Raw genomic sequence first — 21,298 nt, forward strand, 5'->3', positions numbered from 1 at the left:
AGCTGATAGTCCTACTGAATAGACTGTTAGAATTTGTATTATGTCAAGAAAAAAGCATCTAAGTAAAGAAAAACAAGTGGCCATCATTACTTTAAGAAATACCTAGCCCCGACCTATTCAAGCGCGCTTTGGAAACCCATCTCTTCAAACAAACCTACCACTTCAACTACTCAGTAATCTAACTTTGCCCGGTTCACTCCTTCAAAATATTACTCTGAATCTGCACCCTACTTTTCATCTGTCTCCACACCCTCCATGCACATGATAACTGCACTTGATACTTGACTATTGCACTTAAACACACGGGCTGATGACCGGATCATGCAGCTTTATATGAAAATCCCTATTTATTATAATTGCCAGACCTGGAATAACAAGCACTTTTCACTTATTGTGTCCCCCCATTTCCTTGAAGATTGTAAGCTTGCGAGCAGGGACCTCACCCCTAATGTCACTGTTTAACCCCTTACTGACATGGGACGTACTATCCCGTCGAGGTGGGGTGGGACCCCATGACCACGGACGGGATAGTACGTCCAGCGCGATCGGCGGCGCTCACGGGGGGAGCGCCGCCGATCGCGGCCGGGTATCAGCTGTTTATCGCAGCTGACATCCGGCACTATGTGCCAGGAGCGGTCACGGACCGCCCCCGGCACATTAACCCCTGGCACACCGCGATCAAAGATGATCGCGATGTGCCGGCGGTATAGGGAAGCTTCCCGCAGGGAGGGGGCTCCCTGCGGGCTTCCCTGAGCCCACCGCAGCAACGCGATGTGATCGCGTTGCTGCGAGGGTCTCACCTCCCTCCCTGCTTCCTCCAGCCCCGGATCCAAGATGGCCGCGGATCCGGGTCCTGCAGGGAGGGAGGTGGCTTCACAGAGCCTGCTTAGAGCAGGCACTGTGAAGGCTGCAGCGCTGCATGTCAGATCAGTGATCTGACAGAGTGCTGTGCACACTGTCAGATCACTGATCTGTGATGTCCCCCCCTGGGACAATGTAAAAAAGTAAAAAAAAATTTTCAAAATGTGTAAAAAAAAATAAAAAAAATATTCCTAAATAATGAAAAAAAAATATATATATATTATTCCCCTAAATACATTTCTTTATCTAAATAAAAAAAAAACAATAAAAGTACACATATTTAGTATCGCCGCGTCCGTAACGACCCGACCTATAAAACTGGCCCACTAGTTAACCCCTTCAGTAAACACCGTAAGAAAAAAAAAAAAAAACGAGGCAAAAAACAACGCTTTATTATCATACCGCCGAACATAAAGTGGAATAACACGCGATCAAAAAGACAGATATAGATAAACATGATACCGCTGAAAGCGTCATCTTGTCCCGCAAAAAACGAGCCGCCATACAGCATCATCAGCAAAAAAAAAAAAGTTATAGTCCTGAGAATAAAGCGATGCAAAAATAATTATTTTTTCTATAAAATAGTTTTTATCGTATAAAAGCGCCAAAACATAAAAAAATGATATAAATGACGTGTCGCTGTAATCGTACTGACCCGAAGAATAAAACTGCTTTATCAATTTTACCAAACGCGGAACGGTATAAACGCCTCCCCCAAAAGAAATTCATGAATAGCTGGTTTTTGGTCATTCTGCCTCGCAAAAATCGGAATAAAAAGCGATCAAAAAATGTAACGTGCCCGAAAATGTTACCAATAAAAACGTCAACTCGTCCCGCAAAAAACAAGCCCTCACATGACTCTGTGAACCAAAATATGGAAAAATTATAGCTCTCAAAATGTGGTAACGCAAAAAATATTTTTTGCAATAAAAAGCGTCTTTCAGTGTGTGACGGCTGCCAATCATAAAAATCCGCTAAAAAACCCGCTATAAAAGTAAATCAAACCCCCCTTCATCACCCCCTTAGTTAGGGAAAAATTAAAAAAATGTATTTATTTCCATTTTTCCATTAGGGTTAGGGCTAGGGCTAGGGTTAGGGCTAGGGTTAGGGTTTGGGCTAGGGCTAGGGTTAGGGCTAGGGTTAGGGCTAGGGTTAGGGCTAGGGTTAGGGTTAGGGCTAGGGTTAGGGCTAGGGTTAGGGCTAGGGTTAGGGCTAGGGCTAGGGTTAGGGCTATGGTTAGGGCTAGGGTTAAGGCTACAGTTAGGGTTGGGGCTAAAGTTAGGGTTAGGGCTATGGTTAGGTCTAGGGTTAGGGCTACAGTTTGGGTTGGGGCTAGGGTTAAGGCTACAGTTAGGGTTGGGGCTAAAGTTACGGTTAGGGTTTAGATTACATTTACAGTTGGGAATAGGGTTGGGATTAGGGTTAGGTGTGTGTCAGGGTTAGAGGTGTGGTTAGGGTTACTGTTGGGATTAGGGTTAGGGGTGTGTTTGGATTAGGGTTTCAGTTATAATTGGGGGTTTTCCACTGTTTAGGCACATCAGGGGCTCTCCAAACGCGACATGGCGTCCGATCTCAATTCCAGCCAATTCTGCGTTGAAAAAGTAAAACAGTGCTCCTTCCCTTCCGAGCTCTCCCGTGTGCCCAAACAGGGGTTTACCCCAACATATGGGGTATCAGCGTACTCAGGTCAAATAGGACAACAACTTTTGGGGTCCAATTTCTCCTGTTACCCTTGGGAAAATACAAAACTGTGGGAAAAAAAAAGATTTTTTATTTTCACGGCTCTGCGTTATAAACTGTAGTGAAACACTTGGGGGTTCAAAGTTCTCACAACACATCTTGATAAGTTCCATGGGGGTCTAGTTTCCAATATGGGGTCACTTGTGGGGGATTTCTACTGCTTAGGTACATTAGGGGTTCTGCAAACGCAATGTGACGCCTGCAGACCATTCCATCTAAGTCTGCATTCCAAATGGCACTCCTTCCCTTCCGAGCCCTTCCATGCGCCCAAACGGTGGTTCCCCCCAACATATGGGGTATCAGCATACTCAGGACAAATTGGACAACAACTTTTGGGGTCAAATTTCTCCTCTTACCCTCGGGAAAATACAAAACTGGGGGCTAAAAAATAATTTTGGGGGGAAAGATTTTTTTTTCAATTTTCACGGCTCTGCGTTACAAACTGTAGTGAAACACTTGGGGGTTCAAAGCTCTCACAACACATCTAGATGAGTTCCTTACGGGGTCTAGTTTCCAAAATGGTGTCACTTGTGGGGGGTTTCTACTGTTTCGGTACATTAGGGGCTCTGCAAATGCAATGTGACACCTGCAGACCATTCCATCTAAGCCTGCATTCCAAATGGAGCTCCTTCCCTTCCGAGCCCTCCCATGCGCCCAAACAGTGGTTCCCCCCCACATATGGGGTATCAGCGCTCTCAGAACAAATTGGACAACAAATTTTGGGGTCCAATTTCTCCTGTTACCCTCGGGAAAATACAAAACTGGGGGCTAAAAAATAATTTTTGTGGGAAAAAATTTTTGTTTTATTTTTACGGCTCTCCATTATAAACTTCTGTGAAGCCCTTGGTGGGTCAAAGTGCTCACCACACATGTAGATAAGTTCCTTAGGGGGTCTACTTTCCAAAATGGTGTCACTTGTGGGGGGTTTCAATGTTTAGGCACATCAGTGGCTCTCCAAACGCAACATGGCGTCCCATCTCAATTCCTGTCAATTTTGCATTGAAAAGTCACACGGCGCTCCTTCCCTTCCGAGCTCTCCCATCCGCCCAAACAGTGGTTTACCCCCACATATGGGGTGTCAGCGTACTCAGGACAAATTGTACAACAACTTTTGGGGTCCAATTTCTTCTCTTACCCTTTGGAAAATAAAAAATTGGGGGCGGAAAGTTAATTTTTGTGAAAAAATATGTGTTAGGTCTCGAGTTCCCACTTCTGCACAGGGGGAATCTCGGGCCGTCTCCGCTGCGGTCTCCCATTCCTATCCAGCCGCAGTGGAGTCTGCTCAGCAGGGACGTCGGTCCCAGCGTCTTGCTCGGCCTCGCTCTGTACAGAGAGTTACTGCTGCTTCTTCTGCTCCTGCCATTAAAGTCAGTGCTGGTCAGCAACGAGCGGACTTCTCTGGGACTAAGTCCTTATTTGCGCACACTGAGCATGCCCAGGGCAAGATCTCCCGTTGGAGATCGAGGGTCATGTGCTCAGGCTCTGCAGCGCATTCCATTGGTCCTCTTGGCAGGTCTTGGAAGGGCAAAGTTTCTGTGGCCACTTCCTGTCCTGCAACTATATAAACTGCGCATGACCGCACGGCCATGCGCTAGTGTACAATTATTATGTGTGTGTGTAGATGGATGTATGTTGATGGATGAAAGCTCCTAAGTATCCCTCCCTAGAGTTGTTGACTGCTCGCGGATGATGGTAGCTCTCTAGCGCCCGACTATCCATCTGTATGTTACACACATCACAGCGTCCTATAGCTGTGCCTGCCAGTACGGCGCCGTGCGCTTGCCTTGCGCTTTCCATATCCAAGCCTGGGTGGTTAGTGGCATCCGTCAGTGCGGCATCGCACGCACTCTTGTGCTCATTTATTACTAATAAGGTTCATTACACACCCAGTTGCGGTGTTGTGCCAGCAAGGGTCTAATCGGACTTCAATCCCTTTCGGGGTTAAGTTCGCTGACTACTTGCTCGCGCTCTATGTGCGGTACCGCGGTCCTGTGACTTAACAGGATCGCTTTCTTCACATTGGGTGAGGTTTAACCCACATGTTTATACTTTTAGTACCGCCATATAGTCTGTCATTCACTAGCAGCGGGTTTCGCCTGCACGGTGGACCCCGGACTGCGAACGCATCTATATCATCTTACTTGGTGCGTTCCGCCAGTCCTAACAATACACTAGCACCAGGGTCTGGCTAGTGATGACAGACAAACAGCAATCCTTCCGGTATATCCAGCAGCTGGAGGGTAGGTTGGCGGCTCTCGAGAGCGCAACCTCAGCTGTGGATGTGACCGCAGTTGCTGTACAGGCTGCCAGCGTGGCTGCAGCAACTTTGTCCATTGCCACCCCTGTTCCGACATTTTCTCGCCTCCCGCTGCCAGAAAAATTTTCTGGTGATAGCAAATTTTGTAGGGGATTTGTGAGTCAGTGCTCTATTCATCTTGAGCTCCTGGCTGCACGCTTCCCCACAGAGCGGGCTAAGGTGGGATTTATTGTATCTCTATTGTCGGACAGGGCGTTGGAATGGGCTACGCCACTGTGGGAGCGTGGCGATCATGTGGTGCAGAGTGCTCCGCTGTTTTTGAGCACTCTGAAACAGGTCTTTTTAGGACCTCAAGTCACCCATGATACTGCGCTCCAACTGCTGGCATTAACTCAGGGTGAGTCCTTGGTCAGTCATTTTGCCGTCCAATTCCGCACTTTAGCATCTGAGCTGGAATGGTCGGATAAAGCTCTTATCCCCATATTTTGGAGGGGCTTGGCTGACCACGTAAAGGACGCTCTGGCCACTAGGGAGATTCCTACCACACTGGAGGAGTTAATAACAGTCTCCACTCGAATTGATCTCCGTTTTAACGAGCGGAGGTTAGAGCGAGCCCAGTGTAGGCAGAGGTTTCGGCTGGCTCCTACTTTCGCCAAACCTCTGGAATCTCCGGTCCTGGTTCCTGAGTCACATGAGGCCAGAGAAGGGTCACAAGCGGGATCTAAGTCCCGGACCGCTTGTGCACTCAGGGTCTGTCATGTTTGCCAGCAGTCAGGACATCTAGCCACCAGATGTCCTCAGCGGTCGAGGAAACGTCAGCGTCTAGTGGTCGTAGGTGGAGGTACACTAGACACGGCGACGTTTGCCTCTAAATTGTCCTTTAAGGGGACAATTACTATAGGCTCATTCTCCCACTCGGTAGAGCTCTGCGTGGATTCTGGGGTGGAGGGCAATTTTATGTCTTCTGCCTTCGCCCAACGTCACGCAATACCCCTGGTTATGCTAGCTCAACCAGTAACGGTACGAGTGGTGAATGGGTCGACACTGCCCTCACAGATAACACACCAGACCATCCCTTTTACTCTGTCCATGTCGCCATCTCATCAGGAGATTATTTCTCTGCTCGTCATTCCAGAGGGAATTGATGAGATCCTGTTGGGAATACCTTGGCTACGGTACCACTCTCCTCATATCGAGTGGTCCTCAGGCAGAATTCTGGGATGGGGTGAATCTTGTGGGGGTAGGTGTCAGAGGGAGTGCGTTCAGGTTGCTACAACAGAGGTACCCGCAGATCTATCCTCTCTACCCAAGCAGTATTGGTCTTATGCAGACGTGTTCTCCAAAAAGGCGGCGGAGACCCTTCCGCCCCATCGCCCCTATGACTGTCCTATTGACCTCTTGCCTGGTGCTGAGCCTCCCCGGGGTAGAGTTTATCCGCTATCTCTCCCGGAGACGGAGGCAATGTCACAGTACATCCAGGAAAATCTGGCAAGAGGGTTCATCAGGAAGTCAGTGTCACCTGCTGGGGCAGGATTCTTCTTTGTGCAGAAGAAGAATGGGGAATTGCGTCCATGCATAGACTACAGGGGTCTTAACGTCATCACCGTTAAGAATAAGTACCCTTTGCCTCTGATATCCGAGCTATTCGATAGGCTTCGGGGAGCAAGGGTATTTACTAAATTAGATATGCGGGGTGCTTATAACCTGATTCGCATCCGTGAGGGGGACGAATGGAAGACGGAGTTTAACACCAGGGATGGGCACTATTAATATCTGGTGATGCCCTTCGGGCTCTGTAATGCCCCAGCCGTTTTCCAAGACTTTGTGAACGATATCTTCCGGGATATGCTTTCCACCTCGGTCGTAGTTTATCTGGATGATATTCTCATCTACTCTCCAGATATTGACTCCCACCGGAGAGATGTTAGCAAAGTCTTCGACCTCCTACGGGCAAACTCTCTCTATGCCAAGTTGGAGAAGTGTATGTTTGAGCAGGAGTCCTTACCTTTCCTAGGCTACATCATCTCAGCCCAGGGATTGGCTATGGATCCTGCCAAACTACAGGCTGTGATGGACTGGCAGGAACCCCATTCTCTTAAAGCGGTGCAGCGCTTTATGGGATTCATCAATTATTATTGCCAGTTCATCCCGCACTTCTCAACTTTGGTAGCTCCCTTGGTTGCCCTCACCAAAAAGGGGGCGAATCCCAAATTGTGGTCTGAGGAGGTCTCCAAGGCCTTTATCTCTATAAAGTCACACTTCACTAGCGCTCCTATTCTACATCGCCCCGATGTTGATAAGCCATTTATCATGGAGGTGGATGCCTCTTCTGTTGGTGCTGGAGCAGTCCTCTTCCAAAAGGATGCTCAAGGTCGGAAGCATCCATGCTTCTTTTTCTCCAAGACCTTCGCACCAGCAGAGAGGAATTATTCCATCGGGGACAGGGAGTTGCTAGCCATGAAGTTGGCTTTCTCGGAGTGGAGACATCTCTTGGAGGGAGCACGTTTTCCCTTCCAAGTCTTCACAGACCATAAAAATTTGGTGTACCTGCAGACAGCTCAGCGGTTGAATTCTCGCTAGGCCAGATGGTTCTTGTTCTTCTCCCGGTTTCATTTCACCCTCCATTTCCTTTCTGGGGAGAAGAACATTCGGGCCGACGCTCTCTCTCGCTCCGTTGTGTCATCTGCGGAGGAGGAGGAGGAGCCTCGGCTTATTGTCCCCACCGAGAGCTTGAGAACTGTGGCTCCGGTTTCGCTGGAGTCTGTGCCCCCGGGCAAGACTTTTGTTCCATCCAGTTTGCGACCGGAGGTTCTTTCTTGGACGCACTCGTCCAGGGTGGGTGGACATTTTGGTACTAAAAGGACATCTGAGCTACTGGCGAGGACTTACTGGTGGCCGCATATGGCCCGTGATGTCGCGGAGTATGTTCGGGTGTGTGTCTCTTGCGCCAGGAACAAGACTCCTCGGCAACGGCCAGCTGGTTTGCTTTATCCTCTGCACGTGGCGGAAAGGCCCTGGGAGATGGTCGGGATGGACTTTGTGGTGGGCTTGCCCAAGTCTCTTAACTGCACCATTATCTGGGTGATCACCGACCATTTTTCCAAAATGGTGCATTTGGTGCCTCTTCCACGGCTACCATCTGCACGGGCGTTGGCTGTCTTGTTTATCAAGCATATCTTTCGCCTACACGGTATGCCACACAAAATTGTTAGTGACCGGGGTCCCCAGTTTGCGTCTCGATTCTGGAGAGAGCTTTGTCTTCTACTCAGTATTGAGTTAAATCTCTCTTCGGCATATCATCCAGAGACGAATGGGTTGGTTGAAAGGGCCAACCAGACCTTGGTCACATATCTGCGACATTTTGTTTCTGCCAGGCAGGATGACTGGGCATCCTTGCTACCGTGGGCAGAGTTTGCACTTAACAATGCCGTAGCCGACTCCACCGGTCAGACTCCATTCCTCTTAAATTACGGCCAGCATCCGCGTGTTCCTGTGCCCATGCCTGTGTCTTCCGCTGACTCCAGGGTGGCAGACTGGGCTGTGGAGGCACGGGACATTTGGGATCGCACGCAGGATGCCATTCGGGCCTCCAAGGAGAGAATGAGGTCCTCCGCCGATGTTCATCGGCGCCCCGCTCCGACCTTTGCCCCTGGCGACTTGGTGTGGCTCTCCGCCCGTAACATCAGGCTGCGAGTTGAGTCCACTAAGTTTGCTCCTCGGGTCCCTTAATGGTTCTCGAACAGGTTAATCCCGTGGTCTACCGTCTGGCTCTTCCTCCACGCTTGGGTATCACCGACACTTTTCACATATCCCTCTTGAAACCCGTATACATGTCCCGGTTTTCCGAGTCATCTGCCGGGACATCGGGTTCGTCTACGGACGATTATGAGGTGAACGCTATTTTGGGGTGCAAGGTGGTACGCGGCAAAAAGTTCTATTTGGTGGATTGGAAGGGTTATGGCCCTGAGGACAGGTCATGGGAACCTGCTGAAAACATTCGGGCCCCACAGCTCATTGCTGCCTTTGAGCGTAGCGAGGCCCAAGGAGGGGGGCAATGTTAGGTCTCGAGTTCCCACTTCTGCACAGGGGGAATCTCGGGCCGTCTCCGCTGCGGTCTCCCATTCCTATCCAGCCGCAGTGGAATCTGCTCAGCAGGGACGTCGGTCCCAGCGTCTTGCTCGGTCTCGCTCTGTACAGAGAGTTACTGCTGCTTCTTCTGCTCCTGCCATTAAAGTCAGTGCTGGTCAGCAACGAGCGGACTTCTCTGGGACTAAGTCCTTATTTGCGCACACTGAGCATGCCCAGGGCAAGATCTCCCGTTGGAGATCGAGGGTCATGTGCTCAGGCTCTGCAGCGCATTCCATTGGTCCTCTTGGCAGGTCTTGGAAGGGCAAAGTTTCTGTGGCCACTTCCTGTCCTGCAACTATATAAACTGCGCATGACCGCACGGCCATGCGCTAGTGTACAATTATTATGTGTGTGTGTAGATGGATGTATGTTGATGGATGAAAGCTCCTAAGTATCCCTCCCTAGAGTTGTTGACTGCTCGCGGATGATGGTAGCTCTCTAGCGCCCGACTATCCATCTGTATGTTACACACATCACAGCGTCCTATAGCTGTGCCTGCCAGTACGGCGCCGTGCGCTTGCCTTGCGCTTTCCATATCCTAGCCTGGGTGGTTAGTGGCATCCGTCAGTGCGGCATCGCACGCACTCTTGTGCTCATTTATTACTAATAAGGTTCATTACACACCCAGTTGCGGTGTTGTGCCAGCAAGGGTCTAATCGGACTTCAATCCCTTTCGGGGTTAAGTTCGCTGACTACTTGCTCGCGCTCTATGTGCGGTACCGCGGTCCTGTGACTTAACAGGATCGCTTTCTTCACGTTGGGTGAGGTTTAACCCACGTGTTTATACTTTTAGTACCGCCATATAGTCTGTCATTCACTAGCAGCGGGTTTCGCCTGCACGGTGGACCCCGGACTGCGAACGCATCTATATCATCTTACTTGGTGCGTTCCGCCAGTCCTAACAATATGATTTTTTATTTTTACAGTTCTACATTATAAACTTCTGTGAAGCACTTGGTGGGTCAAAGTGCTCACCACACATCTAGATAAGTTCCTTAAGGGGTCTACTTTCCAAAATGGTGTCACTTGTGGGGGGTTTCAATGTTTAGGCACATCAGGGGCTCTCCAAACGAAACATGGCGTCCCATCTCAATTCCAGTCAAGTTTGCATTGAAAAGTCAAATGGCGCTCCTTCGCTTCCGAGCTCTGCCATGCGCCCAAACAGTGGTTTACCCCCACATGTGGGGTATTGTCGTGCTCAGGACAAATTGTACAACAATGTTTGGGGTCTATTTTCTCCTGTTACCCTTGGTAAAATTAAACAAATTGGAGCTGAATTAAATTTTTTGTGAAAAAAAGTTAAATGTTCATTTTTATTTAAACATTCAAAAAATTCCTGTGAAGCACCAGAAGGGTTAATAAACTTCTTGAATATGGTTTTGAGCACCTTGAGGGGTGTAGTTTTTAGAATGGTGTCACACTTGGGTATTTTCTATCATTTAGACCCCTCAAAATGACTTCAAATGAGATGTGGTCCCTAAAATAAAATGGTGTTGTTGAAATGAGAAATTGCTGGTCAACTTTTAACCCTTATAACTCCCTAACAAAAAAAAATTTTGGTTCCAAAATTGTGCTGATGTAAAGTAGACATGTGGGAAATGTTACTTATTAAGTATTTTGTGTGACATATCTCTGTGATTTAATTGCATAAAAATTCAAATTTGGAAAATTGCGAAATTTTCAAAATTTTCGCCATATTTCCGTTTTTTTCACAAATATAAGCAGGTAATATCAAAGAAATTTTACCATTGTCATGAAGTACAATATGTCACGAGAAAACAGTGTCAGAATCACTGGGATCCATTGAAGCGTTCCAGAGTTATAACCTCACAAAGGGACAGTGGTCAGAATTGTATAAATTGGCCCGGTCATTAACGTGCAAACCACCCTTGGGGGTAAAGGGGTTAAATTTTCTTAACTCGTACCGAATTTATTGTTTGTACATGTCCCCGCTTAATTGTAAAGTGCTGCGGAATATGTTGGCGCTATATAAATAAAAATTATCATTATTATAATTATTATTATTCAAATCTGTCTGATAAACAACGCTTCCATAAAAAACATAAATTACTTTTTTGTACAAGTGACTTTTTGTACGAGCCTATGGCTACAGCATACTATAAGCTAGGTGTTCTGTTACATCCTGATGCACCATGAAAAAGTCAACTGCTCTGCAATCCACTCTATAGCACACAGAGGCATCTAATAAAAAAAGTATCCTAGGGGATCCTATGGGTGACATTATCCTTTTCAAGGATTGGCCATTTTTTAGTTTTGCTCTTTCGTTTTATTATCTTGTTCTCTTAAGAGCCTCAAATTATTTATTTTTCCATTGACCATTTGTTTTACCATAAATAATCTAAAATATAAGAGAAAAATCCAAGTGAGGTAATAAAAATTGCAATTTCAACATTGGTTTTGGGGAATAGTTTTTACAATGTTCATTCTGGAGTTAGAATTACCTGGCATGAACATTTTCTAGCTTAATACAAAACTATCAAATTTATACTTTTTTTCATTATCTTGTGATTAAAAATGTTTTGATAGCTTTTTATTGCATTTTTTAGGAAATGCAGCATTTCTTAGCACTATTTAATTTATTTTGATAGATTGAACTTTTATAGACACAATGACACCAAATAGGTTTACTTTTTATATTTTTAATTTCTTTATTTTTGAATGGGAAAAGGGTGATTTAAACTTCTATATTTACTTTTTGATATATATGTGTACAATGGCATGTAAAAGTTTCAGCACCCCGGTCAAAATTACTGTTATTGTGAACAGTTAAGCAAGTGAAAGATGAAATCATCTCTAAAAGGGCTAAAGTTACAGATGGCACATTTCCGTTGCATTTTACACACACACAAAAAAATATATTTTCATCTTTTACTTTTTAATAATTACAAAAAGGAAAATGGGCTGATGTAAAAGTTTGAAAACGATGGTTAATACCCAATAGCACCCCCTTATGCAAATATCACAGCTTGTAAATTTTTTTTTAGCCAGCCAAGAGTCTTTCAATTCTTGTTTGAGGGATTTTCATCGATTCTTTCTTGGAAAATTCTTCCAGTTCTGTAAGATTATCGGGTCATCTTACATGCACTGCTATTTAGAGGTCTAGCCACAGATTTTTAATGATTCTGATCAGGGGAATTGTGAGGGCCATTGTAAAACCTTCAGCTTGTGCCTTTTGAAGTAATCTATTGTGGATTTTGAGTGTTTAGGATTTTTATCCATTTGTAGAAGCCATCTTCTTTTCAACTTCAGCTTCTTTACAGATTGTGTTATGTTTGCATCAAAAATTTGTTCAAATTTCGGTAAATCAATTCTTCCCTCTACCCAAGAAATGTTCCCTATGCCATTGGCTGCAAAACAACTCCAAAGCATAATTGATCTGTCCTCATGCTTAATGGTTGGTGAGGTATTATTTTCCTGAAATTCTATGCCCTTTGTTCTCCACACATACCTTTTGATCATTGTGGCCAATGAGTTCTATTGCTATCTCATCGATCCACAGGGTTTGTTTCCAAAATACTTCAGGCTTGTTTAGATGTTATGTTGCTTACTTCTGATGCTGTATTTTATGGTGAGGATGCAGGAGAGATGTTCTTTAGATGACTCTTCCATGAAGGCTATATTTGTGCAGATATTTCTAAACAGTAGAGCAATGTACCACAACTCCAGTCTGCTTAAATCTTTCTGAAAGTCTTTTGCAGTCAAGCGGGGGTTCTGATTTGCCTCTATAGCAATCCTATGAGCAGCTCTCACTGAAATTTCACTTGGTCTTTCAGACCTTATCTTGACCTCCACTGTTCCTGTTAACTGCCATTTCTTAATTACATTTCAAACTGAGGAAAGTGTAACTTGAAAACACTTTGCTATCTCCTTACAGCCTTCTCCTGCTTTGTGGGCCGCTACCATTCTCACTTTCAGAATGGTAGGCAGCTGCTTAGAAGAACACATGGCTGCTGTTTTTTTGGCACAAGGTTAGAGAAGGCTGGGTTTGTATAAAGCTGGGAAATTGGCTTCACCTGGGCTTTCCTAATGATGATAGTGAACAAGCAATAACCCTAACAGACTAATTAAGGTCTGAAACCTTGGTCAAATTTATCTGATCACACAAGTCTCCAAGGGTGCTCAAACATTTACATTGGCTGTTTTCTTTTTGTAATTTTTAGCATGTAAAAAATAACAATATACACTGCTCAAAAATATAAATGGAACACTTAAACAGCAGAATATAACTCCAAGTAAACCAAACTTCTATGAAATCAAACTGTCCACTTATGAAGCAACACTGTTTGACAATCAATTTCACATACTGTTGTCCAAATGGAATAGACAACAGATGGAAATTATTGGTAATTATAAAGACACACTCAATAAAGGAGTGGTTCTGTAGGTCAGGACCACAGACCACATCTCAGTACCAATGCTTTCTGGCTGATGTTTTGGTCACTTTTGAATGTTGGTTGTGCTTTCACACTCGTGGTAGCAAGAAATGGACTCTACAACCCACAAATATGGCTCAGGTAGTGCAGTTAATCCAGCATGGCACATCAATGCCAGCTGTGGCAAGAAGGTTTGCTGTGTCTATCAGTGTAGTGTCCAGTGGCTGGAGGCACTACCAGGAGACAGGCCAGTACACCAGGAGACTTGGAGTGGGCCGTAGGAGGTCAACAACCCAGCAGCAGGACCACTACCTCAGCCTTTGTGCAAGAAGGAACAGGAGGAGCACTGCTAGAGCCCTGCAAAATGACCCCCAGCAGGCCACAAATGTGCATGTGTCTGTACAAGTGGTTAGAAACCGACTCCATGAGGATGGTCTGAGTGCCCAACGTCCACAGATGATGGCTGCTCTCACAGACCAACACCGTGCAGGATATTTGGCATTTGCTACAGAACATCAGGATTGGCAAATTCGCCACTGGCGCCCTGTGCTCTTCACAGATGAAAGCAGGTTCACACTGAGCACATGTGACAGATGTGACAGAGTCTGAAGACGCCGTGGAGAGCGATCTGCTGCCTGCAACATGACCAGTTTGGCAGTGGGTCAGTAATGGTGTGTGGTGGTATTTCTTTGGATAGCCGCACAGCCCTCCATGTGCTCGCCAGAGGTAGCCTGACTGCCATTAGGTACCGAGATGAGATCCTCAGACCGCTTGTGAGACCATATGCTGGTGCGGTTGGCCCTGGGTTCCTCCTAATGCAGGACAATGCCAGACCTCATGTGGCTGGAGTGTGTCAGCAGTTCCTGCAAGATGAAGGCATTGAAGCTATGGACTGGCACGCCCGTTCCCCAGACCTGAATCCAATTGAACACATTTGGGACATCATGTCTCACACCATTCACCATCGTCACGCTGCACCACAAACTGTCCAGGAGTTGGTGGATGCTTTAGTCCAGGTCTGGGAGGAGATCCCTCAGGAGACCATCTGCCGCCTCATCAGGAGCATGCCCAGGCATTGTAGGGAGGTCATACAGGCAGGTGGAGGCCACACACACTACTGAGTCTCATTTCCTTGTATTGAGGCATTTCCACTAAAGTTGGATCAGCCTGTAACTACACTTTGATTTTGAGCATCATTCCAACTCCAGACCTCTGTGGGATATTAGTTGTGATTTACATTGATCATTTTTAGATTTTATTGTTCTCAACACATTCCACTATGTAATGAATAAAGATTTACAACTGGAATATTTCATTCAGTGATATCTAGGATGTGGGATTTTAGTGTTCCCTATTTTTTTTGAGCAGTAGTTTTTTCCTAAAATACAAAGGAAATGTGTCATCTTTAAACTTAGCTTTTTAGAGATCATTTAATCTTCAACTTGCTTAACTGTTCACAATAATAGTGTCATGACTCTGAACATGATGGTGCCACCTCCATCCTGGTCAGGTCAGGGTTAATTTTAGTCCGCCTCTCTTTGGTTCTGGAATGGCTATTTAATGTTGGCAGTTCCTGTATTGTGTCGGTGATACTTCCGTATGCTCGGCTTGTGGTTGCTGACCTAGGTTCTCGTCCGTGAACATTGTGCCTCTGTGGTAGTGTGCCTTGCTGTGTATGACTCGGTTTTGTTCTCTGGCTTCCATCTTTTGCATTCTGCTTTGTACTGCTCTGTCTCTCCTGATTATTAGACCCCTTGGCTTGTCACTGTTTACTCTTTGCCTTATCCCAAAGGTACTTCACTCCCTCCTGGCTTTGACACTCGGCTCTATTTGACTACGTTTTCTATCTGTGCCCTGCCCACCGTGTGTTCAGTGTCATTCCCTACACTCATGTGCTGTGGTTCCGCCCCCTGGTCATGTGACTGCTCTGTGCCAGGTCCTGTGCTTACTGCATTAGAGTAAGGTCCTTGAGTTTGGCGTGACTTGTTTCTGCACTCACTACGTTTATTTGTGCCTCCCTGATAGCGCCCTCTAGGCAGCGCCAGTGATACCTTAGGTGTCCCGACAAATAGTAATTTTGACCAGGGTGACCACCGTGTATACATACACATATATATATATATATATATATATATATATATATATATATGTCTTATTTTTTTTACTTTATTTTTGTCCCCTTACATTCAGCATTTGCTTGGAATGGAGCTCTCTTGAGTCCGCTCCCTGTACATGAAAATGGAAGCCACAGATCTTTGAAGGGTTAACATATATGTCAAAGGTTTTAATATGGAACATTCTCTTGACAGAAACATTGGATAGGCAAGGCAGAACATGTGAACAAAGCATGTGAAAAGAACCTTATAGATGAACATCTCAGATTTCTAAGAAAAGATGCTTCAGAAATTTTATTACATGGGGAATACAATTCTTTGCAAAATTTAACTTGTCAGGGTTTAGTATAGACTTTTATCAAGCAATTATCTAAAAACAACAATAGGACGAAATGCATTTATTGCAATAATGTACCAGATATTTCACAATGTGATTTATGATCACATTGGTTAACATTGTATTAATTTCCAATCGCGGCTCACTGAACAAGCAATCACAATTCTCATTGATATTTAGCGAAGCTTCCCTGCAACTCTCTTTTAATAGGTTCTCTTCAGGATGCAACAGGCATAGATTCTCTATATTGCTGTAGGCAGCTTTGGCAGCAACAACGATGATTTGGCAATATCAAAACATAATAGCAAGCGAGAGAAAGAATTTATTGCTTTGCTGTGACATAACACTTAAATAATGAATGGGAGTTTCTTTATTTTTCATTATTGTCTTTATCAGTCACTAGTAGCATGAATAAATACTTATGGCTCACTTATATCTATCATACATACTTTATCCATTAAAGGGGTTATCCAGTACTTTAATTATTTTTGTGTATGGGGCTCAGAACTAAGATTCAGGTACTTGCTAACTATTAGCTTGTTCTACAAGGGGACAATTTCTCCCAGTTCCTTGTCGTCCAGGCTGCTCTGTTGATGGGACATCACTGCAGACTTCATAGTTGCTTCCTCACAATTCGGCAGTGGGGAGCCAGTTGTCAATCAGCATGACATTGTCAGAGAGGCACCATCAACAGAGCGGAACAGAAGAGAAGATGCTGTTCTGTCTCCGTGAGGTCAGCACAAGCCACAGAATTGCTGTCAACAGCGGACCATGGTCACATTGAGGCAGCAGAGAACATCACAGGACAGAGCTGACATGTTGTTAGCAAAAACTTGCCTGTTAGTACTTAGACTTATAGCAAAAAATAATAAAAATCCTGGATATCCCCTTTAAGTCATCAACTAGCATTCTTCTTCCATCATTTGTGCCATACCTATATAATGAACGTGCTCACCTATTACACAAAATGGTTTTCGGGCATATCTTAACCTTCCTTGCCATCCTCGATAGCGACAGCAGCAACCAGCAGACCATATTCGAATAATATATTCCAAACCGAAGACGACAATCATTACGAATTCCTGAAATATCAAGAAGAACATTTACAAACACAAAGAAAAAAGTTTAGAATAGGTATTGCTCGGAAGCAATTTTTTAAATGAAGTTTATATTTTTAGCTCACGCAAAAGCTTAAAAAACAGAAACTGTCAGTATGTACAGTGGGTATGGAAAGTATTCAGACCCATTTAAATTTTTCACTCTTTGTTTCATTGCAGCCATTTGGTAAATTCAAAAAGGTTCATTTTTCTCATTAATGTACACTTTGCACCCCATCTTGACTGAAAACAAACAGAAATGTAGTAGTTTTTGGAAATTAATTAAAAAAAGAAAAACTGAAATATCACATTGTCATAAGTATTCTGACCCTTTGTTCAGTATTGAGTAGAAGCACCCTCTGGAGCTACTATAGCCATGAGTCTTCTTGGGAATTATGCAACAAGTTTTTCACAGTCATATAAAAACACGGCCGCCCCTCACCTCGACTCGCCCCCAGAAGAAGCAGGCGGTGAAACACGCGTTGGGGTGAGGGGACGCCAGGAGCATCCACACTGTAGGTAAATATTAATCTCTACACCAATTTTTAGGTGCTTATTCTACCCACTTTATGCTGGAACTTTGAATTCTAGAAAGATTCTCCAGCCCTAGGAATATATGCATATTTAGTGGAGACTGTGTGATTGTTTGGATGGCTAGTTCCTCCATGTCTCCATATGATGGTGTAATGCATGACGGGTGAAGGAATTTTTCTTGATATTTGATGACTATTTATTTATTGTGAATTGGTATAATATTCAAAGCAAATAATTAAATTACATTTTTTTTTTATCCTATTGTGTGTGCGAAGGGCCTTGTCTGGCGTCCCCTAAATGGCATTTTGCTTTTTTATTATTACTATTATTGTTGTCTATTGTCTTTTGGATTTGATTAATAAAAATGTATTTGTATTTTATATATGGTTGGGATCTCTTTTTTGTCTCACACATTTTGTGGGACGTGTTGATACACTTTGATAAAGTGCCCTAGGTAATATTGGACACATGTTGATTTATAGTATATACCTGTATGTCATCTCTTCTGTATATAGTATATACCTGTATGTCATCTCCTCCAATATATAGTATATACCTGAATGTCATCTCCTGTATATAGTATATACCTGTATGTCATCTCCCCTGTATATAGTATATACCTGCTGTATGTCATCTCCTTCTCCTATGTGTCAACTCCTCTTTTATATAGTATATACCTGTATGTCATCTCCTCCTGTATATAGTATATACCTTTGTGTCATCTCTTCCTGTATATAGTATCTACCTGTAAGTCATCTCCTCCTGTATATAGTAATGAATCACATGGCTTTGCCTCTTTCTTGTAACCACTATTCGTTGGTGTGAGTACCTTGTATTTATTCTTTTGCCTGATGTGCCCCTGCCTGACCTTCCGTCGCTGTTTTGTCTTTTAATTTTGGTTTTGGTGTTTCTTTTTAATGATTTTAATTTATGCTTTTTATTCATTATTTCAGCTATCCGTTGCTCAAGATATACCCCTATGTTCCGTCGAGGTCACGTATTTTACATCATGGAGTGGCATCTATGAAGTCATTTAAGTCGTCATACTTTGAGGAGAAGTGTGACTCTAGTATGGACTCAGCACTTTGCAGTCATATCATGTTGATTAATTAATGTGGGCCTATATGTGGTTGTGACTTTTCTCTATTATATATACCTTTAAATAGTCTATACTATGTGCATGTCCACACACTGCCTCCTGTTTTGGCTTGGTGCATGGTGGAGGTGGGGCGCCAGCCTCCCGGATGTTACCAGCCCTCACAGTATTGGCTTTTTGTGGGTGCTTTCTTTCTGTGCTTGTGTTATATAGGCACAGATGCAGCTTGCATATGTATGTTGTATTTATTTATTTAAATGTTTGTCATCTGTTTATTAATATCTTTAGCCTGATATTGTCACCATGTATTGTTCTCTGTCCGTATGGAGACGGGCTGTCTCTTCTCCCCTTGTGAGTTCTCTCTGCTTGCTCTGTCTGTGGGTGTGTTTTGGTGGCGACTCGCCCTTCGGATTGCGCAGCGGGGGATTGTCACGGGGCTTTTTGATCGCCCGCCTCCTCCGGACAGTGTGCGTAGTATGTAAAGTGTATTTGTGTCTCCTAGGTTACTGTTGTAGACGCGTTATGACAGCGCTGGCGGCGCATGCGCAATACAATGTATTTACCTATTAGCTGCCGCTTTCTGATGACACTCCCCTGCCCGTTCAGTGGCAGAGCGGATGTTCCTGCCGGCGGTCCCACGTGACCTTTGTGTCTCCTAGGCTACCGCTTAGATGCATCATAATAGTGTTGGTAGCGCATGCGCAATATACTACCTATTAGCCGCCGCTTTTTTATGACACTGTCTTGCCCGCTCAGTGGTAGAGCGGCTGTTCCTGTTGGCGGTCTTATGTGACGTCATGGCGCTATTTTGGCTGTTTGCTGACTGGCCTATCAGCTCCCTACCTAGTTTTAGCACTTTGTCTCTATTGGTACTTCAGTACCCTGTGACTTCTCTCGTCGGATATATAGGGAGGTTATATCCTCCATCAAAACCACGCCCCCTGAAGAAGGTGAACCCGCACCGAAACGTGCGTTGGGGATCTAGGACCGGACAAATTATCCTTTCCTGATATGGGTAAATACTTTTGTCTTATTTGTCTGCAGCTGTGGCTCTCTTGTTGGGTTTAAACCATCTCACAGGTTATCTACGTTTGATGGGTTATATGGTAAGGGTATGCCTTAGAGCAGTGGAGGTCACATGACATGTTATGCTCTATACATAGGCTCCCCTTCCCCTAAATTTTCCATGTGAACCTATACAACAATTAACTAGCTATATTATGCATATATTGCATCTATATTGAACTTCTGCCCAGCATTTTACAGTCATTTTTATATTATATTATACCACACTGGGTGTGCCCATTATGGAAGTATAATCTTACCGCTCCTTTTTATTTGGTATCTGTCCACACACCCATTTGTACTATGCCATTACTGGATATATTGATTGCTCTGTTGTCCTGTACATACGCTTTATGGTAGTTTTGTGTATGTTTTTAATCTTGTATTTAATAAAGATTTTTCACGTTTGTTTACAAGTGGCATGTCTGTTTGACTCATTTGCTCTCCTGTTGTCCTATATATTTTGAGTCATTTTCTTTTGCCCTTATAGATATGCTACTTAGCATTTATATGCCAGTTTATGCATGGTATTTTGATAGATGAATATGTTGTTGGGACTATTTGTATTAGTATATACCTGTGTCATCTGCTCCTGTATATAGTATATACCTGTGTGTCATCTCCCCTGTATATAGTATGTACCTGTATGTTATCTCCTGTATTAGACCTCGATCACACGTTATTTGGTCAGCATTTTTACCTCAGTATTTGTAAACTAAATTGGCAGCCTGATAAATCCCCAGCCAACAGGAAGCCCTCCCCCTGGCAGTATATATTAGCTCACACATACACACAATAGGCAGGTCATGTGACTGACAGCTGCCGTATTTCCTATATGGTACATTTGTTGCTCTTGTAGTTTGTCTGCTTATTAATCAGATTTTTATTTTTGAAGGATAATACCAGACTTGTGTATGTTTTAGGGTGAGTTTCATGTGTCAAGTTGTGTGTGTTGAGTTTTGTGTGGCGACATGCGTGTAGCAACTTTTTGTGTGTCGTGTTGCATGTGACAGGTTAGTGTAGCAAGTTGTGTGCAGCAAGTTTTGCGCATGGCGAGTTTTGCACGTGGCGAGTTTTATGTGTGGTACGTTTTGAGTATGTGCATGTTTTGTGTGAGGCAACTTTTGCATGTGTTGCAACTTTTGTGCATGCGGCAATTTTTCCAGATGTGCAAGTTTTGCGTGTGGCGAGTTTTCCATGAGGTGAGTTTTGCACGTGTGGCTAGTTTTGCGTGAGCCTAGTTTTGCATGTGGCGAGTTTGGCATGTGGCGAATTTTGCGCGTGGTGAGTTTTGAGCGGTGAATTTTGTGTTTCGACTTTTATGTGGCGAGGTTGGTATATGTGTGGTGAAATGTGTGCAGAGGGTGGTATATGTGCTCAAGCACGTGGTAGTGTGTGGCGCATTTTGTGTGTCTTCATATCCCCGTGTGTGGTGAGTATTCCATGTCGGGGCCCTACCTTAGCAACTGTACGGTATATACTCTTTGGCGCCATCGCTCTCACTCTTTAAGTCCCCCTTGTTCACATCTGGCAGCTGTCAATTTGCCTTCAACACTTTTCCTTTCACTTTTTCCCCATTATGTAGATAGGGGAAAAATGGTTTGGTGAATTGGAAAGCGCGGGGTTAAAATTTCGCCTCACGACAAAGCCTATGACGCTCTTGGGGTCCAGACAT

At 44.4% G+C, this 21,298-nt stretch overlaps 1 protein-coding gene across 1 annotated transcript in view; it reads right to left on the minus strand.

Annotated features, from left to right (window-relative positions):
* The window catches only part of KCNQ5 (potassium voltage-gated channel subfamily Q member 5), a 952,749-nt gene that overhangs the window by 230,160 nt on the left and 701,291 nt on the right, over nucleotides 1-21,298 (minus strand). Inside the window, exon 3 of the mRNA XM_069726569.1 lies at nucleotides 16,787-16,913. Coding sequence (XP_069582670.1) covers nucleotides 16,787-16,913 — 127 coding nt within the window. The remainder of the gene's footprint in view (nucleotides 1-16,786; nucleotides 16,914-21,298) is intronic.

This window comes from Ranitomeya imitator, chromosome 5 (genome assembly GCF_032444005.1).
Source record: "Ranitomeya imitator isolate aRanImi1 chromosome 5, aRanImi1.pri, whole genome shotgun sequence".
NCBI classification, from domain to species: Eukaryota; Metazoa; Chordata; class Amphibia; order Anura; family Dendrobatidae; genus Ranitomeya; species Ranitomeya imitator.